Below are 24027 nucleotides of genomic sequence, written 5' to 3'. Positions count from 1 at the left end.
TCTTCCAGGCAAAGGTCATTAATCAGGCCCACAAGCTTTGGATCGTCAGTATTTGTTTCCCTTTACGGCACAATAGTGCTTACTTGAGTAACTTGCGATGGTGAGCTTTTTGGCCCTACTTTTCCTACGTGCAACAGTCCTGTAAAAAGGGTGAATATTTAGCTCTTTCAGTCTACCCGGAAGGGTACCTGATATTAACCACAGAAAAGCAAGAAAAAAGGATGGGTGGGTCGAGAGAGAGAAAAAGAGGGGGCGGGGGCAGAGGGGGCGTGGAGCAACAAAGATGGTCTCAGTATTAAGTACTAGCTGTAGAAGCCTGAATTTCTGTGAATGATCTCTGAATCCAAAACAGCTGAGCAACCCAAGGGATGGGAGGGGACGAAGGGGTGGAGCAATTTTCGGAAAACACTGAACGGTAGCGGGAAGAGAGGAAATGAGCCAGCCGATTGCGCGAACAGTTAAGAAGCTCTTGCAATACACACTGCAACTTCTCACAACAAGGACGTTGCTTCCTAAAAAACACGATTTTATTAGCATAGAAACCGCACTCCCACCTTTCGATCTTTCTCCTGCAGAGAACCTCCGGCCTCCAGGCGTACCCGTAAAAGGGAGGCAGGAACAACTTCTAAAAACTACCCAAATCCTAAAAGCCAGCGTGAGAAACTACAAGTCCCAGGATGCACTGCTGCCTTAACCAACCACGGCGGACCGACCGGAAAACTACAAATCCCAGGGTGCAGTGCGGCCTCGCGCGCGCGTTCCCCGCCCCTCCGCCACCAGCCCCTCTCTGAGGATACAGTCCCTAAGGAGATTGGATCAAGGTCGGTGCTCCATAGGGACTTAGAAGGGTTATAGAGACCTAGTATCACATTGGTGGAGATTTGCGAGTGATTGCTGAGCCCCGACGCTGGCCTGGGGTAGTGCGGCATTGAGAGAAGGGGGCGCTGTGCCCTTCCTGTGGACGGAAGTGGGCGACACTCTTTCAGCGTACCTCCGCTTTACCAAGATACTAATCTCCCGCGTGTGGTAGAAAGCGTTCGTAACCCGGCGGAAGTAATTCCTCCAACTGCCCCGGAACCAACGGCGGCAGGCTTCTGGGGTGGGGGGGCGGCCCTGGAGTGGGGGCTGTGGTGGTGTGCGGGGACCTGGTGCAGTGGCTGCAGTGCTAACCGGTGAGTCTCCGGTTTGGGTACGAACGGAGCTCTGGGACCGCGTGGAGGAAGACAGGGACGCGTACGGGGCGCGCTCGTTTCCCCACTGCCCACCTTTTCCCATTTGGGCGGGGAAGGAACGGAAGCTCCCAACCTCCTCGGGCCTCCTCTGCCTTTGGTTTGGGGGAGGGGAGAAGAGGACTGCCGAACCTTTCCGGGCGCCGTTCAGTGGGGTAGGAAAGGAGCGGAAGGAGGGGCGGCGGCAGGGAGACTGTACCATCTGTGGGCTGAGCACGCAGAGGGTGGAGTTAGGACATGGCAGCTCTGTGGCTTTTTATTTTTGCTTTCCTCACGTACACTAAGATTCGTTCTTTTCTTGGAGGCAGTTCCTAGTCATAGTACAGGGCTCTCGCTCTTTCCAGCTGCGGGACCCCGAGTTTACCTTGTGGGCAACTTACTGGTCCATCTCTGGCCGACTAGGTGGTTTCAGGTGGTCGCGCTTCTACCTCCCAGACTTACCTGAAAGGTATCCAGTGCCTAGTACAGTGGTCCCTTAGTTTCTCTTATGAAACTAAAACCTCTTTAGAAACCTATAGCTGTGGAGTTCGTGTCATTAATTGTTAGCATTTCTTTGCATCGCCTTCAGTGTAGAAAACAACTGAAATCTTTTAGAGTTTTAAAAGCTCATTTTCAGACTGCCAAATTTGCTTTTTGATTCCCCTATAGTTGTTTCCTGTTTAGTGGACCAAAATGATAAATCTCTAACCTCTTTTACATCACAGTTTACAGTGGATTCATTCATTCTGGAAATACGATGGCAAGGATACTGCTGTGGTCCCAGTCATCGTGGATGTTATTGTTTATTGCCAGTGATTTGGGCTTCAAACTTCATTTTTAAAAAAATATTTTATTTGTTTATTTATTTTAGAGAGCAGGGAAAGGGAGGAGAAAGAGAGGGAGAGAAACATCAATCTCCGGTTGCCCCTTACACGGCTCCCACTGGGGACCTGGCCCGCAACCCAGGCATGTGCCCTGACTGGGAATCAAACCAGTGACCCTTTGGTTTACAGCCCGTGCTCAATCCACTGAGCAACACCAGCCAGGGCTCAAACTTCATTTTTAGATGACTCTCTTTTTCTCCTTATTTATGAGACATGAGACTTATTATCTGCCATTCCAAAATATGTGTATATAATCATATAAAAATTTAAAGTTAAGGACACCAAGTTCATTACTTTATGGTAGTTTTGTAATAAGGCAGTAACTTATAGTCAGAAGTTACGTAGGCTTATATATCAAATTCTAAAGTAATATTAATTTGTGTCTCATAAAACGCTGTTTGGAGTTTTGGGGGATAGATTTTTCAGTACTAGAAAATAATCTGGAAAATCTTTGCAGTTACACTAATGTGTTAATGCATTTTAGCTAACCTGTGCTAAACATTTACACTTTCTAAGATCAAAAAAAGCCCATCCAGCCCTGGGTGGAGTAGCTCAGTGGATTGAGTGCCAGCCAGTGAACCAAACAACTGAGGTTTGGTTCCCAGCAGGGGACACAGGAGAGGCAACCATACATTGATATTTCTCTCCTCTCCTTCCCTACCCTTCTAAAGATAAACAAATTTTTAAAAAGCCCATCCAGTGATGCCTGAAATTTAAAGCCTTGGTTATTAAAAAACAATGGTCCCATTCATTAGAGAAATATTTCTTGAGTATCCACTATATGCCACTATATAGTCCTGCTCTCTTGGAGCTTGAAGAAAGAGAGGATACATAGAAAGTATGGAAATAACAGTTTCAGGCAGTGATGAATGTGAAGAAAATACAGTTAGAGTTAGATTAAGTCAGAGTGACTAGGTTGGGGCTGTCTAATTTTGATTGGGATGTGAACAGAGAAGATCTCCCTCTGTGAGGAGTTGATGTTTTGCCTGAAGACCAAAATGATTTGGAAAATGTACAGGAAGAAATTTTAGATAGCATTAACTGCAAATGCAACCTTATGGGAGGAATGAACCTGACCTATTATAATTGTAAGGACACCAGTGAAGCTAGTGCATCATGAGGGAAGAGTGACGGGAGATGAGTTTTGGGTGATTCACAAGGTCTAAATGAAATAGACCTTGATATTCATTTTTTTTTTATCTGTAATGAGAAGGTATTAGAGGATTTTGTGCATGGGAGTGACAACTGATTTATGTTCCTGATGACTAGTTTGTTGGTTCAGAATAGACCAAGTTGGAGGAAAGTGGGGAAACCAGCTCCTAAGGAGCCTCAATTATAGTCCAGTTGAGAAACGGTGGTGTTGAGTTGTAAGTTAGTGAGAAGTGGTTTGATTTAGAATGTAATTTTAAGATGGAGCCAAATGGGTGTTACTTTCATGCCTAGGACTAAAACACAAACAACAAAAAACTTTTTTTTGAGAAATTGATTGTTTTGCTGGAGCACCTGGGTGAAAAATTAGGAAGGCTGGCAAGGGTGCACTGGTTTCTGAGGAATAAATCAGGAGCTGTTTAAGGGATATACTGAGTTTGATAACTAGTATACAGCTCAGAGTATGTGCAGTAGCCAAGTTGGATTTGCACTACTGTTTCTCAGGGGATATGTCTGGCTAAAGAGATAATCTGGGAGTCAAACTTTTATAAGTGATATTTTAAATCTTTGGACTGGAGGACATCAAGTATAGAGTGTTAATGGAGAAGAGAGAGGTGACTGGGAGCACTTTGGTCAGAAGAGCAAACGGTGATGGAAGCAGAAAAGTGTAACATCAGTAATACTAAGAATAAGAAACTTCAGGAAGGAGGCAGTAAGTCTACTGTGAAACCCTGCTCCGAAAAGAGGAGGATTAAAAATTGATCATCTGACCAAGTAAAGTAGTTGAAATTCAGTAAGAGCCCTTTGAATGAACTGGTGGACCAAAAATTATCAGAGTGGGTTAAGGAGAAATGAATGATAGTGATATTACAGTATTTCTATGAGGGGATAAATTTTTTGTTGGGGATAATGGTAAGAAAATCTTTGGCTAAATGTCCTTATGTGGAAAGGTTGGCCTTGGATAGAAGGGTAGTTTCTAGTTTACTTTTGAAACAGGTGGGTAGATAGTATATGATATACAGGGGAGGGGGACCCAAAAAACTAGAATTATCTTCTGGAGGGTGGGTCCCTTGAAGGCTTCCCCCCCTAGGTGAGTGTTCTGGGAACTTCCCCATCTGTAATCAGTATGCCAAATGGCATTGTTGCAAGAGGCTGGGTTCCACTTCAGTGAATTTTTTTTGAAGACTCATGCTTTTTGCCCATTTCATGACGGGTGATTTACAAGCACACCTGCCCATACCACTGAGTGTTCAGCAGTTTTTGCCCCAAAACAGCATGACCCTCAGGCCCCACCCTCCCAGTTCACCCAATGTCACCCCAAGCGAATTTTTTGTTTGTTCCCTGAATGAAGAAAAAGTCCCCAAAGGGAAACATTTTTGCTGATGTGGAAGAGGTGAAACAAAAAAATGGCAGAAGCTCTAAAAGGCATCAAAATGCAAAGTTCAAAAAATTGTTTTGATCAGTAGGAAGTCTTGATAGGTGTGTTGCATCAAATGGAGAGTACTTTGAAAGTGACTGAAGTTTAAAAGTGTAAGAAAACATACACAGTTTTTTATAATTAAATTCCAGGGGTGGGGTTTGGTCCCCCATCTTACATGCAGGTAAGATAAAAGAGGAAAGGTAAGGCTTAGTGATTGTTTCCATTTTCTTGATGAAGTAACTGGTTAGGGCAGGGAAGAGACTGATATTGGAGGTTTCAAAGGAGCTGTAAATGTTCTCAGAGTAGGAAAACCAATTTGCTAGGAGGATTCAAGTGCTTATTTAAAGGGTATGGGCATGAAATGAAAATTAAGATCAGCCAATATGGCTGTGTCTTTTCTCCACCTATATTCAGTTCTTGAGGCCTGAGCTAGGCAGAGAATTGGGTTTGGCAGTGTAGGAATTTGGGTGGGTACATTAGAGAGGCCAGGGAGGTAGGGGATATAAGGACAGTGAGACGTGGGTGAGGCCAATCCTGATGAATTCTTTAACAGGGGGTTAAACAAATAAATAGAATTATCTTCCATTCCAAAAAATATAATATGTATAAATACATATAAACTTCCAATGGAGGTGCCAGTTTCATTACCTTATGATAATTTTGTAATATAATTAGACAATAGTTTAATCAGCACTTATAATCAGCCTTATATATCAAGTTCTAAAGTTGTATTAGTTTGTCTTGTAAAAGGCTTGTTTTGAGGGGCTTTTGTATATTTTGCAGTACTAGAAAATCTGGAAAATTTTTGCAGTTACACTGATAATGTCTTAATCCATTTTAACTGACTTGCTCTAAATGTTTATTTTTTATATATTATTTTTAGCCCAGTATTTCAAAGGTTCTTTTAAGTCACTTTATAATGTAAGAATCTATACTTAAGCATACACTATGTAGTGGGACTATTTGCTCATACTTTTTAACTAAACAAAGGAGCTTGGAGATCATTGTCTAAGGGAGATTATATAGTTTACAGGGATGTGATATACTCAGTAGGAACACAACACAGGAGCTGGAAAGCTCTGTGCTGTGTGGGAGCAGCTCTGTTTAATAAAGATGAGAAATTGGGAGTTCCAGGCATTTGTTGTAGAGAGAGGATGAATTACTGATGAGTTCAGTCATGAAATGGTAGAGTTGGGAGGAACTTAAGAAACAGTTTAGGCCCCCTCCCTTTTTGGGGGGAGGTGGAATTTAGGAGGTGAAGAAAGAAGTCTTATCACCTAACCTATTTGAGTCTCAAGATAGAAATGTGAAGATAACTGAGTTGTAGGAAATCCAAAATTCCAGAAATCATGTATAGGAATACATGTTTTATACACTTACTTTATAACTAACAATTTATGTGGTATGTGAAGAATTGTGTGACTGATGTTTTGGTTATAATTTCATAATGTTTCTATGCCCTGGAAGTCTTTAAAATGTAATTGTTTTAAGAATTAGAATTCAGCCCTTGCTGGTGTAGCTCAGTGGATTGACCATAGGCTGCAAATCAAAGGGTTCAATTCCCAGTCAGGGCACCTGCAGATATTGCGAGCCAGGTCCCCAGTGGGGGGCCATGTGAAAGGCAACCACGCACTGATGTTTCTCTCCCTCTCTTTCTCCTCCCCACCCTCTCTCTAAAAATAAATAAATAAATAAAATATTTTTTAAAGAGGAAAATACCTAGAATAAGGAAAAAGAATGGCTGATCCTGATATATGTCTTTAAAAAAAAAGAATTAGAATTCAGTCTTAATTCTCTTGTGAAAGTTGGAATACTGTCCCTTTCTTAGGCACTTCCTTCCCCCAATATAATCCATAATATTTCAGTAAAGTTAAATAGATGTTTCTGAGAAAGAACAGTTTTTATTGTGGTTATCTGAAAGTGTCAGTTTCTTAAAGGCTGTAATCAAGGAAAAATATGAAAAGAATCAACCTTGGTCAAAAGCATGGTACCATTGAATAACTTTTGTTGGAAAGCTGAGGAAAATGTATGTGGCATGCACATTGTTCTATGAACTTTACTCGTTAACATTACCACATAATTACCATTGTGTGCTAGATATGTGGGTCACAAAGAACCTTCCTGCCTTGGAAAACTTACAACTACAAATAATTGGTGACAGATCTAAAAAGACATAAGGAGGCTGTGAAACATTTGTAGTTAATAGTGGATAAAACTATGAATTGCACAGTGGAGGAAAATACGAGAAAGGATACTGTCTGGTAAGAGTATTAATACTAAGACCGTTTACCTAAGAAATATAGGAGCATTGTCATGAGTTGAATGGTCAGAATGAGAATTTTTAAACTCATTCTCAGATACATGAAATCAATGACACTATAAGCACATGCTAGGTAGGATATTTTGATGTCTTTTTGTAGATTGGAATTGTGTCCTAGCTTCTATCAATTTCTTTTGTGTGGGCAAAGCCTCCTCAAATAGCCTGAACATTAGTTAATTTTTGGTCAGTGTAATTTGTTTTCCAGTTAATTATATAACATATAGTTAATAATCATCAGGCTGACTGACTAACCATCATTCCCTTCATTTTCTGCTTGGTTCTGAGTGCTTATTTGTTCTGCATGCTTTTGAAAAATAAGCTTTAAATCATAGTTTTCTAGTTATTTACACTTTTGAACATGTGTTTTTATGCATTTATTTATCTGCAGGAAACATGAATAATAGGCAAGAAGTCACTTATTTTACATAATGGCTTCAAACTGTACATGTCATTCTAAACTGCTTTTGAAAAAATGAAATTTTCTGGGTGACTGCCAGATGGGAGGGAGTTGGGGGGTTGGGTGAAAAGGTAAAGGGATTAAGAAGTACAAATTGGTTGTTACAGAATAGTCATGGGGATCTAAAATACAGCATAGGGAATATAGTCAATAATAGTCTAATATTAAACTATGTATGGTGTCGGATAGGTACAAGTTATATCAGAATGGTCACTTAATAAGTTACATAGTGTCTAATCACTGGGTTGTACCCCTGAAACTAAAATATGTCAACCGTAATTGAAAATAAAAATAATTTAAAAAATGAACCGTTTATCTTGGCATGGGGAGGTAAAGTACAGCATAGGGAATATAGTTAATAATAATGTAATAACTCTGTATGGTGCCAGGTGGGTACTAGAAATATTGGGGGTGGGGAGAACTCTTTGTCAAGTATATGATTATCTAACTACTATGCTGTACAACTGAAACTTTTACAAAATAATGTTAAATGTAGATTGTAATTGAAAATTAAAATTAAGGAAAAAAAGGATTAGCCCTGGCTTGTGTGACTCAGTTGATTGAATGTTGTCCTATGTACAGAAAGGTCGGGTTTGATTCTCAGTCAGGGTACATGCCTAGGTTGAGGTTTCTGTCCTGTCCCATTCAGGGTGTGTACGAGACAACCAATCAGTGTTTCTCTCCCTCATTTCCCCAATCAATAAGCATGTCCTCAAGTGAGGTTAAAAAATAAAATAAATTTAAGAGTATATTTAATTGATTATACTATTAAAGTTGTCCCAGTTTTTCCCACTTTGCACCCCTCTGCCAGATACCCCTATTCCCTCCAGCAATTCCCTCCCTTACTGGTCATGTCCGTGGGTCATGCATATATGTTCTTTGGCTACTCCATTTCCTATACAGTTCTTCACTGTCTATTATGTAACTGCCCATTTGTATTTTGTAATCCCTGCACCTTTTCTCCCATTCTCCCCCTTCCCCCCTCCCAGCCGATAACTGTTCAAATGATCTCTATGATTCTGTTCCTCTTCTGCTTATTTAGTTTGTTTTTTAGATTCAGTTGTTGATAGTTATGAATTTGTTCTGCTTTCATGTTCATAGTTTTGATCTTTTTCTTATATAGTTCCCTTTAGCATTTCATATAATAATGGCTTGGTGATGATGAACTCCTTTAGTTTTACCTTGTCTGGGAAGCAGTTTACCCGTCCTTCCATTCTAAGTTATAGCGTTGCTGGATAGAGTAATCTAGGTTGTAGGTCCTTGCTTTTCATGACTTTGAGTACTTCTTGCCAGACCCTTCTAGCCTTCAAAGTATCTTTTAAGAAATCAGCTGAGAGTCTTAAGGGAACTCCTTTGTAGGTAAGTCTCTGCTTTTTTCTTGCTGCTTTTAACACTTTCTCTTTAAACTTTGGCATTTTGATCATGATGTATCTTGTCATGGTCCTCTTTGGGTTCAACTTGTTTGGAATTCTCTGTCCTTCCTGGACTTGTATGTTTATTTCCTTCACCAAATTAGGTTTTGGGTTTGTTTTTTGTTTTTTGGGTTTTTTTTTTTTTTTTTTCAGTTTTTAATTTCTTGCTTTTCCTTTTCTGGCACGCCAGTGGTTCCGGTGCTGGTACATTTGGAGACGTCCAGGAGGCTCCCTATGCTATCTTTGTTTTTTGTGTTTTTGTTGTTGTTGTTTTATTATTATTTTCTCTTTTTACTGTTCTGATTGAATGCTTTTTTCTTTCTTATGTTCCAGATTGTTGATTCGATTCTCGGCTTCAACCCCTCTACCATTGGTTCCCTGTAGATTTTCCTTTATTTCACTTAATGCAACCTGTATTTCTGCCTGGGTCTTTTTTATGCTGTTGCAGTACACAGTGAGTTTCTGGAGCATCCTGATAAGCAGTGTTTTGAACTGTTGCTTATCTTCATTTTGTTTAGTTCTTATTCTGGAGCTTTGTTCTGTTCTTTCATTTGGGCCATATTTCTTTGTCTCCTCATTTTGGCAGCCTCCCTGTTTTTGTTTCTGTGTATCAGGTAGGGCTCCTTTAACTCCATCTTAGTGGTGACTGTGGTATGAAAGTTACTTATCTGGATGAATGTGGCTTCTTCTAGATCCTCGATGGTTGGACTTCCATAGATACTGATTTTCTGACGAATCTGGGTAGCACTTGTTTTGTAGTCTAGTTGTAATTTTTGCTGAAGTTGTGCATGGAGGTGAAGTGTGGTTACCTATGTCTTTGTCTTGACCCAGATCTTAATTCAGCTTCTTATTCAATTTTTTTCAAGCTGGCCTTCAGTCAGTTTAAACAACTTAGTTTAAAATTGTCCTCAGTGTTGCTCTGGCCGGTGTGACTCAGCTGGTTGGAGCATTGTCCCATAAATAGAAGGGTGGTGGACTCAATTCTTGGTCAGGACACATAGCTGGGTTGCAGTTTCAATACCTGGTTGGGGCACTCAAGCAGTCCTTATGCGGACACATCTAACTCCATCGGGCCATATTAACAGCAGATTTCTTTGAGTCCGTGGCTTAATGATTCCAAAGTAATTATAGACCCTGACTGGGGTCCATACTGATAACCTGAGTATGTGCCCTGGCTGGGAATCCAACCTGCAAGCCTATAGGCTATAGGAAAAAGTAAAATAAAATTTTATTTTGGTATTTATATGTCATAGCAAGTATAGATTTAACTTCTTCCTTTTTCACTGTGTCATAATATTTCACAAGTACAGATATACTATTTTTTATTTAGCTTACTCCTTAATTGTTGAAACTTTTCAGGTATTTTCAGTTTTCACGTATATGCATACTATTGTAAAGAACCTACTTGCCTTTGCACACGATGCCAGAATTTCTCTAAAGTAGATAAACAAGAAGAGTCGGTCTCCTGACATTTCCGCTGCTGCCTTCCAAAACCGTTGTGCGTTTTATTTGGTATCAACCATTTCCTCTCCCCTTCAGCACTGGTTCTTAGCAAATCTGAATATTTATTTGCATTTTACTGATTACCATTGAGACCAAGCATTTCTTTTATAGGTCTATGAGCCGTTTGTATTTTTTTCATCTATTTTTCCAGAGTGGTGTTTTTACATTTGGTACTTTAATCTGCAATGTATTTGTGAGTGATATGAAACATCTAACATTTTTTTCTTAGTAAATATGCAATGTAAAAAAAAGATACAAAGAATGGATTTATTTGCAGTTGTTGCTATAATCTGTTTAAATAATCTGAACAAATTAACTAAAATCTTGGAACTTTTAAGAGAGTTCAGCAAAGATGGAGGGATGCAGGATAAACTTACTGAATTTGAAAAGCTTTTTTTAAAACTCCAGCAATAACCTTTCAGAAAGTATAATGGGAAAACAGAGCCCATTTATAATAAAAACTATCTAAAAGTAGACCTAACAAGAAATGTGTAATAACAAAATGGAATTGCCCAGTAGTATAGCAAAACATATTTATAATGTTATTGTAATTAAAAATGGAGATATTTGTCAGGTATAAACAGGTTGATGGAACAAAATATAGTCTAAAAATCCATGTAGCAATGTAGTATATGAAAAATTCAAATCAGAAATAGGATAGGCTGTTCAAAGATCTTTTCAGTGTTCAATGGTACTAGATTCAAAACTGATTTCACTGCAGGCCCTAGGCTTACCTAGAATTTCTATTTGTTACCCCCCCCCAAAATTAAAAACCTTGAAAGACTAATGTTTATGTATAATACTTTAAGGGTACAGTGACATCTCAGTCAGGCCTCTGTTTATACTTTGTCTTCTGCCTAAACCTGTTCTCAGCCCACACTCCTCGAGCGCTTGCTTTTACCTGCCTGATTCACATTTCTAGAATTTAGCTCATTATGAAATAGATGCTTAAATGTTCAAACAGATTTTTGCCACCTCAAACTTAGATTTTTATAGGTAATTTGTGGCTTAAGTCGAAATGTAATCATATTTCAAATATTTTTAGCTTCTACCTCGTATTTAGTATTTGCTCTTAATTCTTACTGTTGATATACTCTTTCTTTGTTAGTGATGGGAATGTTCCCCCTCCCTCTTTAACCCTTATGTTAAAAGTGGAATTGATTTACTATATTAAGAAGTCCGTGGAGAAACTGTTGCTACCCAAAGGGCGTCTATGATTTGACTTTGCATAGTTGCCTAGCTACTGCTAGTTAAGTAAACATTCTAGATATTTTGCTCTGAAAATTTTTCAGACAGAAAAGTTGGCACTTGAAATTCTTGTTCTTCTGGCTTTTCTAGCATTTTGTCCTTTTTTGTTTTGTTTGTGTTCTAGAAGAATGATTACAAAGCAGTATGGACGGAAGAAAGTAATTGATGAATTTTTAATTGTGTACCATTATTATCATAAGATGACATAGTACTGTTCTAAATTTTAGTCGAGGTTCTTAGGAAATATCAATAGCTCTTAGCATTTGTGGATAAGAAGTTTCAACTGGAGCCAGAATTTTTTAACCTTGGCAGTATGGAAATGGAAGGGGATTTGGGCTATAAACATACCTACCTAGGTTTAAATCCTCGAGCTGTCTCTTAAGCTGTAGAAGCCTTGAGCAAGTAGCAGTTTCTGAGTGTTTCTTCATCTTTAAAATGGGAGCAGCCCTAGCTGGTGTGGCTCAGTGGATTGAGTACTGTGCTTGCTGCCTACGAAAGGGTCACTGGTTTGATTCCTAGTCAGGGCACATGCCTGGGTTGTAGGCCAGATTCTAGGTTGGGGCTTGAGGAGTACAAAAGGCAACAAACTGATGTTTTTCTGCCTCTTTTTCTACCCACTTTCCCCTTTCTCTAAAGATAAGTAGATGAAATTTAAAAAATTGGTACAATAATTTCCTTATGAAAGTGTCATTGTAAAATAAGATAATGTATATGAGGCATTTAAGTCAATGTTTACCACTTACAAGGCCCTCAAATTTTTGGTAATAATGTGTTGCTATTGCTGTCCTAACTCCACATTAGAAATGATACTTTAAATATCTCTCAGTGCTTAGCAGTTGTACTAGACTAATAAATTTGATTCTGCTCCCACTACACTATGTGCAACAAGTCATTCATCTTTGTTTTTTTAAGGTGAGGGATGACATAGGTTATTTCCAAGTTCCTTTCTTGCTCTAAAATGTGGTTCATTTTATTGACCCTTCCCTTAAGGGTAGAATTAAAATATTGGTCAGGAATTTCTTAGAGAAAAGGGTAACGAGGATATGCTGTTTTCCTCATAATGGCATAAAAATAATATTGGTATTAATAAAATCCTCCTTTGAAAAAATTGTTAAAATACAAATTACTGAAAACAAGAACACCTTTCATTTACCAATTATCTTAATTTAAGATTCTTAAAAAATACATTTTTACCACTCTACTGTTAAATTTCAGAACTTTGGTAGCTTATGTACAGAAGGGATGAAATAGTAAAATATATTATAAATGTACTCATTTACATAAGAGGAGCGCAGGCTTTTTTTTTCATTCTCATGAAAGCTACTTCATGTCTTTGTATTTATCAAGTTGTCATTTGTTCAGCAAATACTTGTTTTAGTGTCTACCAGTATCAAGTTGAACAGTGTATATAGGAAGATGACTAAGGCCAAGGATCTCTTCAAGTTCAGTCTAGGTCCTAACAAAAAGCATCTGTATTTTTAAATTATTGTCACAATAGTTACCTTGAAGGAAAATAAAATAAACCAGTAAATCTGTGTTTCAACTTTATTGTCTCAGGTGTTCAGAAATTTGACATTGTTTATTGCAGTGACTTGGAACTTCTTGCTTGAGAGAGAAAGACAGACTTGTAACACCAAGGACATACTAAATAATAGTGAAAACATGTTATTTCAGCGTTAATCTTAATATAGCATTGTTATATTTTCAGGAAACTGCTAAACTTCCTGTGGAAGCGAAGTAGAATTTCATAAGAGCATAATGGGTAAGTTTCATAAAAAAATAATGGGTAAGTATTTCAACTAGTAGAAGCTGGTTTTTCTTCTGAAAGGTGGGCCTTGGATGTCAGTGAATGCAAGTTAGAAAATGGTCAGAGTAGACTGAAAGTAGTTGTTGAAGTAAACAGCTTATGTTTACTGTGTATTCTTGGGGACAGATTAGTAACATCTTGTACCAAATAAAACTTACAATTACTAGTGAATGAATTGTACCTTAAAATATTAGAAACTTTCCCAACAGACATATAAAATGTTTACCTTGCAAAACAAATTTTAAAGTATTTCTACTTCTCTTTTAGGGCTCCCTAAATTTTTAGAATAAGCCATAAGAAACTTTCTTTCAGATATTGGTAACCATAAATGTTAAAATTCTGTTTGTGCAGTATTGTAGAAGTTATACCTGTGAGAAAGATCTTAAAGGGATATACAAAAACATACACTCCCCCAGAAAGTTAAATTGAGCTAACCGAAGGCAGCATGACAGCAGTGGGTGTGCTGGTCGCAAGTGCCATCTAGGCACTCTGTCTCCTCACCTCTGCTTCCCATTTTGAAAGCCTCACATTTGTCTGTGTTCATGACTTTCATTTGTGCAGTAATTTAAATTAAGCAATATATTCATAATCATTTTTATGGATCAAGAGTAAATTCCTAAGTAAAGGAAGCCCTAACATGTACAATTTGTACTTGTCAGTTGAGCTTATATGGTATAGTCTCCAAGTTTGAATGTGCTGCTGTAGTCACAAAAATATTGTTAGTAATATTTCCTTGAAAAATACTGGTAAATTTTCATTTAAAGTACAATCCTTGAATGTAAACTTTACTCTGACATTGGAAAATGAATAGATAATAATAGATAAGTCTAAAAACTTTAAAATTTTGATCACTGTTACCCTCCAGAAACTTTTCTGGTGTGAATTCTTCAAACCTTGGTAAACCTGTTTATTGTCAATAAATTTTGTGATTCAAAAATTATCTTACTACTTTACTTTAGATGGAGAAGAGAAAACCTATGGTGGCTGTGAAGGCCCTGATGCCATGTATGTCAAATTGATATCTTCAGATGGTCACGAATTTATTGTAAAGAGGGAACATGCACTAACATCAGGAACAATAAAAGCCATGTTGAGTGGCCCAGGTAGGAAGATTTCTTTATTTTCCCTTCATTTATCCTCACTTTCAGTGTTTGATGAATGTATTTTTAAGTTGATTTAAGTGACTTAAGACATTTAAAAGAGAAAGTAAATATTTGAATATTGCATGATTATGTTGCATTTGGGAAAAGTTGGTTTCTGCCATATTCAGTTTATAGCTATTTACCTTAGTTTCAATAAACCCAGATTGGTTAATTTGTAATAGGAAGGATCATTTCCCTAAGTTAGTTACCATGGCCACCTTCTTCAACACAGGACTCTGTTGATTTGTGCTCCTACTTCTAAAGTTTATTTGTAGCAGTTACCACCTCCCAAATGTCTACTCTTAACATTTTCTTTGAGGTAATTTTTTTTACCTCAAGAAAGAAGATTTCTGAGAGTTGGAATTTCTGGAACATGTGGTAATTTCTATGTTTAACTTTTAGAAGAAATGTCAAACTTTGCACACTGGCTGAACCATTTTACATTCCTACCACCAATGTATGAGGGTTCCTCATGTGGTTTTCTCTCCACATCCTTTATTTGCATTTGTTTTATTCCAGCCATTTTGATGGGTATGAAGTGGTATCTCATTGTGGTTTTGATTACCGTTTCCCTAATGACTAGTGATGTTGAATATATCTTCATGTGCTTGCTGGCTGTTTGTGTATCCTCTGGAGAAATGTCTCTTCAAGTCCACTTTTTAATGGGGTTGTCTTTTTCCTTGTTGAGTTGTAAGAGTTCTTTATAAATTCTAGATACCAGATTCTTATCAGATACATGAAATGCTTATATTTTCTTCCATTCTGTGGGTTGTCGTTTAATAGTGTGTTTTAATGAATAAAAGTTTTTTATGTGATAAAGCCTGGTTTATCTTTTTTTTTTTTTAAGATTTTTGTTTATTTATCTTTAGAGGGGAAGGGAAGGAGAGAGGGAGAGAAACATCAATGTATAGTTGCCTCTCATGTGTCCCCTGCTGGGAACTGGCCCGCAACCCAGGCATGTGCCCTGACTGGGAATTGAACCTTGATCCTTTGGTTTGTAGGCCTGTGCTCAATCCACTGGGCCACACCAGCCAGGGCAAGCCCGGTTTATCTTTTAAAAACCCGTTTGTTGTTTGTGGGTTTTTTTGAGTCCTGTCTAAAAATCTATTGCCAAATCCAATGTCATGAAGAGTTACCCCTATGTTTTCTTATAAGAGTTCAGTCGTTTTAGCTCTTATATTTAGGTCTTTGATTTTAAGTAATTTTTGTATGATTATTCTTCTACATGTGGACATACCACTACCATTTGTTGAAGACACCATTCTTTACCCCACTGAATGGTCACATTGTTCAGGTTTTGAAATTGAGAAGTGTGAGGCTTCCAACTTTTTTTTCCAGGGTTGTTTTCGCTTTTTGGTGTTTCTTGCAATTCCTTTTCTACATCTTTTACTATGGATATTTAAAAACAGACATGGAAATAGAATAATATGCCTCCATGTACATAGCGTGAGTAGTTATCAATAGTTTGCCAGTCTTGTTTCATCTGTTCTCACTTTTCAAAGAATATTTCGAGCAAATCTCTGGCATTGTCATTTCGTTTACAAAATTTTGATAGTCCCCCTATACTCTCCCTTTTTTACAGACCATCAGTTTTACAAAGAAACAAGTACATTCATACAATGTCAATATCCCGATTAGACTTAATGTTTCATCTTGTAAACTCATAATTAGAACTCCAGAGGCTTGATTAGTAGCTGGTTCATTTTACTAGGCACTAATACTTCATTCATAATTGGTATTATTGTATTCTTTTGAAACACATCTTTTAGCAATGTCAAGATTGATTAGTGAACCAGGGTTATCAAGCTCATTCATCCATGAACAGTGCTCCAGTTAGACTTTCATATAATGGTTTTAGCATTCATTGTGATTACCACTGCAACATACTTCATTTGGGGTTATAAAACACTGATTTTATAAATGCATACTTTCTTCTATACTTACTAATTAGACTTTTTCATTGAAAAAACTATGTGGTTACCATGAAATTCAGTCTGTACAGAGAAGAAAGAAAAGTGATTTTTTTCCCCCTGTACAAAGAGCCCTGATGTAGTCTAATGGGATCTTAGAAACCCAAGTCTGGGTGCTAGCAGGACTACTTGCTCCTGGGTTGAATCATTTTCTCCTGGACAGAATTAGGACGTACTTTAGGGGGGAAATTATGGACACGCCAAAAATTTTAGTTAAAATTTAAAATGAAAGGATTTTTGCTTTTTTATAAGCTTGTTCTCCTTTAATTTAAAAATAGCTTTAGTCATCCTGTACATCAAAAAGTTACAGATTTGATCCCCAATCAGGGCACAAATAGGTGGCAGATTTGATTCCCAGTCAGGGAATATATGGGAGGCAATCAATGGATGTCTTCTGTTTGTCTCTCTGTCCCTCTGTCTCTTCCCCCTTCTTTCCCCCCACCCACACCTGTCTCTAAAATTAAAGAGTATATCCTCAAGTGAGGATGTCAAAATAAAAAATAAAAAGCTTTATTTTAAGCTTTATCTTAAAGATCAAACTTTCAGCCCAAAACTGATGTTTTGCATAAGGAGTAATGAAGTACTAGTACATGCTACATTGTGGATGCACCTTTAAAACATTATGCTAAATGAAAGAAGCCATCCACAAAAGGCAGCAAGTTTATGATTCCATTTGTATGAAATATCCAGGACAGTTAAATCCATAGAGGTAGAAAGTAGATTGGTATAATAGAAAGTACAGGTTGGGGGGTAGAGAAATGGGGAGTAATTGCTAAGGGGTACAGGGTTTTATTTGGGGGTGATAAGATATTTTACAACAAGATAGGTGGAATGGCTATACAGCATTGTGAAATGTACACTTCAAAATGGTGATGTGAATTTTACCTCAAAAAGAAAACATGATGTTTGTCCAGTCAAGATGGAGGTGTAGGTAAACACACTTTGCCTTCAAGTACAACTATAGCAAAATATACAACTAGATTATAAAACAGATATTACCCAGAATTGTATGAAAATCAAGCTATACGGAAGACCTACAACCCAAGATTTAAAGAAGCCACATACGTTCTGATGGTAGGAGGAGCAAAGACATGGAGAGGTACCGGGAGGTAGAGAGGTGCAGAAATAGGAAGCAGCGGTCCCACATCCATGTGTGGTGGATAAAAACCAGGAGGTTTACCTCAAGAGCAAGGGATTCCCAGCCCCAGTCCAGACCACACACTGCCCAGGGTTCTAGCTCCAGGAAGACAAATCCCCATAACTTCTAGCTGTAAAAACCAGTGGAGGTTGGAGTAGTGGAAGAAATTGCAGGATCCTCAGACTCCTCCTAAAGGGCCCGCAACAGACTTGGGACTCATGCCGACCTACCCTCTCAGGGAGTCAGCAACAGCTGGAAGGGCACCAGTGACCTAGGGGGAGAAAGTGAAGTAACTGGCACCAGGGCAAGTACTGGGAGAAAGCTTCCTCCTGCACAAAACTCCAGAGGCCAAATAGCAGCATTATCCCCTCTCCAAGCCCTCTCCCACACAGAGCAACAGAGTGGTGACATGGGTTGCCCGCCCTAAGGCTCTGGTCCATGTAACTTAACAAGTGTGCTTTTCTACCATAGGCCTCACTACTAATACAGCAAGTCAAAGCAGCACTACCTAAATCATAGAAACAAATACAGGGAGGCTGCCAAAATGAGGAGACAAAAAAAGATAGTCCAAATGAAAGAACAGAACAACACTCCAGAGAAAGACCTAAATGCAATCTAGCAGATGCAGAGTTTAAAACACTGCTTATCAAGATGCTCCAGAAACTCACTGTGTACTGCAACAGCATAAAAAAGACCCAGGCAGAAATACAGGTTGCATTAAGTGGACAGAAGGGTAATCTATAGGGAACCAAAAATGGAGGGGATGAATCTGAGAATCAAATCAACAATCTGGAACACAAGGAAGGGAAAAAAGCACTTGATCAGAACAGCAGGAAGAAACAAAGAATTAAAAAAAAATGATAGGCTTAGGAACCTCTGGGACGTCTTTAAACATGCCAACAATCCAAATCATAGGGGTGCTAGGAGAACGAAAGAGCAGGAAAATGAAAACTTATTTCAAAAAATAATGAAAGAAAACTTACCTAATTTGGTGAAGGAAATAAACATACAAGTCCAGGAAGGACAGAGAATTCCAAACAAGTTAAACTCAAAGAGGACCACACCAACACACATCATAATTAAAATGCCAAAACTCAAAAATAAAGAGAGAATATTAAAAGCAGCAAGGGAAAAGCAGAGGGTTACCTACAAAGGAAGTTTCCTTAAGACTCAGCTGATTTCTCAAAAGATTCTTTGAAGGCTAGACGGGTCTGGCAAGAAGTACTCAAAGTCATGAAAAGCAAGGATCTACAATCTAGATTACTCTATCCAGCAACGCTATCATTTAGAATAGAAGGACAGATAAAATTGCTTCCCAGACAGGGTAAAACTAAAGGAGTTCATCATCACCAAGGCATTATATGAAATGCTAAAGGGAACTAATATAACAAGAAGAAGATCAAGACTATGAACATTAAAATTACAGCAAACTCACAACTCTCAATAATTGAATCCAAATAATGAAGCAAACAAGCAGAACAGGAACAGAATCATATATATGGAGATTATTTGGAGTGTTATTAGTTTGGAGGGGGAAGGGTAATAATGAGGGGAAAGGTGCAAGGATGAAGAAGCACAGATTGGTAGATACAAAATACAGGCATGTTAAGAAGCATATAGGAAATGGAGAAGCCAGAGAGCTTATATTCATGACCCATGAACATGAACTAAGGTGGGTGATGCTGGAAGAAATGTGGGTACCGGATGGAGGGGGGACAAATTGGGACTTTAATAGCATAATCAGTAAAATATATTTTTAAAAACCTAATGTTTCTTTAGTCTCAAACAATAAATACATATTGCTAATATTTCATATATATGTTCAAAAGAGAAAATTTTAAATATTGGCAAACCAAAAGTTACCTTATTGCTGTGAATTATTTGCTGAATTCTCCTCTTCATTTTCCCCACCCCACCCCACCTCCCAACCAATATAGTCATTTGGAAACTTTTAAAATAATACATTCTCAGAAAGTATATTTTTCTGCCCTTTATATTCAGGTCATAGTGCTAGTGCTTGACTGCTAAGGAAATATTTTATTTCTATAACAACAGCTAAATAATAAAACCTATATATAGATAAAGAAATGCTGAGAGATTACTAAAAATTGTTTATGAAGTGTTAACTAAATAAAGGGAAATCGCTGATATGATCTCATTAACATATTTTTAAAAACTAAAGGGGGAAACAGTACATTTACTCCTGAAAAGGTTTTTAAAATAAATATTTCACTTCTTATTTTTACATGGCAATCCAGTTTAGCACAGGGCTCTTGATGGTCCATGAAAACTTGATTCCTACTCACACCTGAATAAGCCCGCCATCAAGATTTTTAGGAAAAGGTCCCTAAGTATCCAAAGTTTGGGAAAGGATTAGAATTTTAAAATTCAGTCTTGATGAATCTCAAGTGCTATCTTAATAAAGGTTGTTTTTTTTGTATGTTTGTACTCTGATATTTTGTTTGATGCTATTTGGGGGTTGTTTTTTTTTCATGTTGTAATAGTTTGCTAGGTCTTCCATAACAAAGTACCAGGGACTGGGTAATTTAAACAACAGAAATTTATTTTCTTGTGGTCCTGAAGGATAGAAATTCTAGATCACAGTGCCAGCAGGGTTGTATTCTCCTGAAGCTTGTCTCCTAGATGGCTATCTTCTCCTTATGTCTTCACATTGTCTTCCCTCTGCTTGTGTCTGTGACCTAATCTCTTATAAGGAGACCAGTCATTAAATTAGGGCTCACACTAATAATTCTGTTTTACCTTAATAGCTCTTTAAGACCCCATCTCCATGATCACTTTGGCAGTATGTATACTAAAATTGGAATGATAGCATGGCCCCTGTGCAAGAATGACATGCAAGTTTGTAAAGCGTTCCATATTTAAAATGCTTCGTGAATAGGGAAAAACAAAACACCCCATCTCCAAATGATCACATCTGAAATACTGGGGGGTTGGGACTTCAACATAAGAATTTCAGAGGAACACAATTCAGCCCATAACGAACATACCTTTTTTTCTTTTATAGGTCAGTTTGCTGAGAATGAAACTAATGAAGTCAATTTTAGAGAGATCCCCTCACATGTGCTATCAAAAGTATGCATGTATTTTACTTACAAGGTTCGCTACACTAACAGCTCCACGGAGATTCCTGAATTCCCAATTGCACCTGAAATTGCACTGGAACTGCTGATGGCTGCAAACTTCCTAGATTGTTAAATAAAATAAGTTATAATAAACTGTTAACTTTTTTCAGTATTTAATACCTGTAGTTCAGTTAGAATTTTTTTCATATATAGCATGTTGCCTGTGCGCAATTGAACTTTAAAGTTCATTGCAAAGCAGATTATTGTCTCTTCTTTTGCATAGCAAAGTTGAAATTTGTTTGTTACATCAACAAGTTAAGGACATTTTCACAAATTGAGAAATAAACAAATATGCCACTTTGTAGGTAGTTTTGCCTTATTCTTTGGATGTGATTTTTAAATTAGAGCAATGGTGATATAATAAATGCTGAAATTTAGTCATAAATGGACAATATTCTCCAGGTAAATATTGGGGCTATGTATTTTTATGTTTTTAGTGTTTTTTTTAAACCTATAGCTGTCATTAGCGTTACTAGAATTATGCAAACAATTGCATTATAAACAAGTTTATAACTTAGCCAAATATTGATTTTTATAACTGTCAAAGACATAAGAGTTGAAATTTCTTAGGTGTCTTTTGATAAACTGCAGTATTGTTTAAGTATCTTGTCCTTTTGTTTTATTGCTACAATTTAAGAACTTTATTTAAAAGCAATTTTGGAAGATTCCTAGGTACAGCTTTTGGAGCAGTGACTTTTTGAACTATAGTCACATGGTCAGTAAGTAAACTAAATGACCTTGATTTTATGTGTAATGTGCATTTTGGCCAATCCAAAGTACTGTACTTTCATTACTATAAAGCTTCTTTTGCAATATTCATCCTTCTTATCTAGTCCCTTGTGATTATACTTCTGGTTATTTAAATGTTTTAAAAGACTAAGAACATTACCCAGATCTTAAAAGCTAATCTTTTCTGAACTATTCTAGTCTTCCTGCATCCAACTGAAATGTTTTAAAATATGACAAACGTGAAGAGATGTAGTGCAAATCTTACAGCGCACTTTGATATAGTATATTACATTCTGTTAATTAAAATGTGTTCCAATAAATATGCCCAACATCTCTGGGTCTTCTACTAAAATATAACTTATAAAGAGGCCATTCAGCTTTTATACTAAGCAGACAAAAATACTCAAAAACTATTACAGAATCTCTGCTTAGGCATGGGAAAAGAGCACTGTAGTTTGGTATATTATTGTTTCTTAGTAAATCAAAGCTGTCATTAAGGTCTATAAGTTTTTAGCTTAGTTCTTCAAGACTAGTTTAATATGGACCAGTGTTTCTGGAATTGCAAAAACCATACACAACCAAATTCTATGAATAATTTTCCTCTTAGAAAACTTAACATTGTACTTTGCAGCGTATTGAAAGCAATTAAATATATATGTTAATTGCATATATTTTAGTAACTTCTTAAGACATACTGGTACATAGTTTAGTAGAAGATTATCAAGTGCAAGAATTATATTCTGCTACTTGGTGACAAATAATTCCAATTATAAACCTAAATAATGATCTTAAAGGTTAAGGAGATAGCTAGAACCAAGTTTAACTTTGATCAATTTTAGTAGGTTACGTTTTGTGTTAGATCCACAAGTAATCTTAAGTTAAAATATTGAAAAAGGACTGAAGGATTAGGAAAAGTTGTATATCTTGTGGTAAATGAGACTTGCATGTTAATAAAGGCTCTGTTGACCGAAAGGTTTGATGAACACTTGATGTTTGATCTTTTTAGCCTTAATTTTCTCTTTTTTCTGAGGATTCATGAAACTATTTGTTTCTGGATATCTTGCCATACACTAGGGATTTTTATTTGGTCAATTTAAGAGATAAGTTTATATAGCATTGAAACTCGGTAATTAGCTTTCTGACACTTGGAAATTAGTTAACTTTTTAAATTATGTGCAGGTCTCCTTGATACTTTTTTTCTGCACAGAAAATATTACTACAAATCCTTTTTTTTATTCAGTTAACATTTCATTTTTGTAGTGTCTAGATTATTTTCAGTTTTCTAGATTGTTTTATCTTTTATGAAATCAATTTCGAGTCTCCTTTTGAAGAACCTTTTTGATACTAAGAAACACAATTTACTATAAGCAATAAATCAGCTCATGGTAGAAGAGAGATACAGACTAAAAGCATCTTGATATTCATGGACCTGTCATCTTAGTGGGTCATTTTGCTAAGTTTATCCGTTAATCTTCTTTCATGAGTACAAATAATTCTGAGAAATAATATGAAGTTGCTGTTAAAGATTGAAGAGTGTCTAAATTAATCCTAGTAATTTCTATCTATTGTATTTTGCTGTGTACAGTGCATTCCCATGCTTTTGGCCCAGACTTTCAGAGGGAAAAAATCTTTCATTTTAATTTTTTAATTCAATTATTTATTTATGTTTAGAAACAAAACTGATTATCATGTTCCAGGGTATTGTTTTGCATACAGATACTGGGTAATGCTTTGTAGAGTTATGCTTTTAACACATAAGCATGAATAAAAAGAATTAAAAACATTTATATAGATACAGAATTAGCAGTGCCCATGTATAAATATGCAGCCTTATTTTTCCCTCAAAAATGTGGGCAAAAAAGTATGCATTATACATAGCAAAATACAGTATATAGAAGAAATTTCATACAAATTAACAAAGCTTGGATGTACCTAGACTTAGCCGTGCTGTAATTGAGCATCTGATTGGTTATATCTAAGTTTGATAAAACACAATCTGGAAATCAATAGATGCCATCAATTTTATATATATGGTATTTTATTTGCAATATGTAAATCTGGTTTAATTTCAGGTCAGTTATATTTATGCCAAAGTTTTATGTTCCTACTGGGCTAATGGTGAGGGTTTATACAAATATTTCCTCGCCCAGAAGTAGTTTGGTGTATTGGGGGGCGGGGGGGGGGTAGAAAGTCTGAAGTCTTGTGCTAATTAGCCATGTGATCTTGAACCAAGTCACTGGGCCTTACTGTCACATTTAGAAAATTAGGATATTATACATCTATAGGGTGATATTTACCACTTCTTTTTTTGAGCAAACAAGATTATGTTTATGGATGTTGTTGCCTAAATACAAGATTGCAATGTTACACATGATAGACTGGAAGAATTATAAATAAAAGGAAATGGCTTTCTTGCTGCAACTCTTAAATAAGTCTATAAATTTCACTTTTTGCTGCTTTTGATTAAGCATTGAATAATACACATCAGTACTAAATA

At 36.9% G+C, this 24027-nt stretch overlaps 1 protein-coding gene and 1 pseudogene across 2 annotated transcripts; both read left to right on the top strand.

The window, feature by feature from the left end:
- The first annotated feature begins 728 nt into the window (after nucleotides 1-728).
- ELOC (elongin C) lies at nucleotides 729-22515 on the top strand. Of its 2 annotated transcripts, none has more exons than XM_037150961.2 (4): nucleotides 729-821; nucleotides 13310-13363; nucleotides 14368-14511; nucleotides 20684-22515. In XM_037150961.2, the coding sequence occupies exons 2-4, from the start codon at nucleotides 13360-13362 to the stop codon at nucleotides 20872-20874; spliced, it is 339 nt and encodes a 112-aa protein (XP_037006856.1). In that variant the 5' UTR covers nucleotides 729-821; nucleotides 13310-13359; the 3' UTR covers nucleotides 20875-22515. The 2 variants fall into 2 exon arrangements, with proteins under 2 accessions (XP_037006856.1, XP_037006854.1); XM_037150959.2 differs by lacking the exon at nucleotides 729-821 and adding an exon at nucleotides 1067-1172.
- Nucleotides 20451-20541, top strand: LOC119053425 (uncharacterized; annotated as a pseudogene).
- Nucleotides 22516-24027: the final 1512 nt, after the last annotated feature.

The sequence above is a fragment of the Artibeus jamaicensis genome, unplaced genomic scaffold (genome assembly GCF_021234435.1).
Source record: "Artibeus jamaicensis isolate MK-2021 breed Jamaican fruit bat unplaced genomic scaffold, CSHL_Jam_final scaffold_916, whole genome shotgun sequence".
Lineage (NCBI taxonomy): Eukaryota > Metazoa > Chordata > Mammalia > Chiroptera > Phyllostomidae > Artibeus > Artibeus jamaicensis.
The sequence above is the reverse complement of the archived record's forward strand: the minus strand, read 5'-3'. Positions and strand labels throughout refer to the sequence as shown.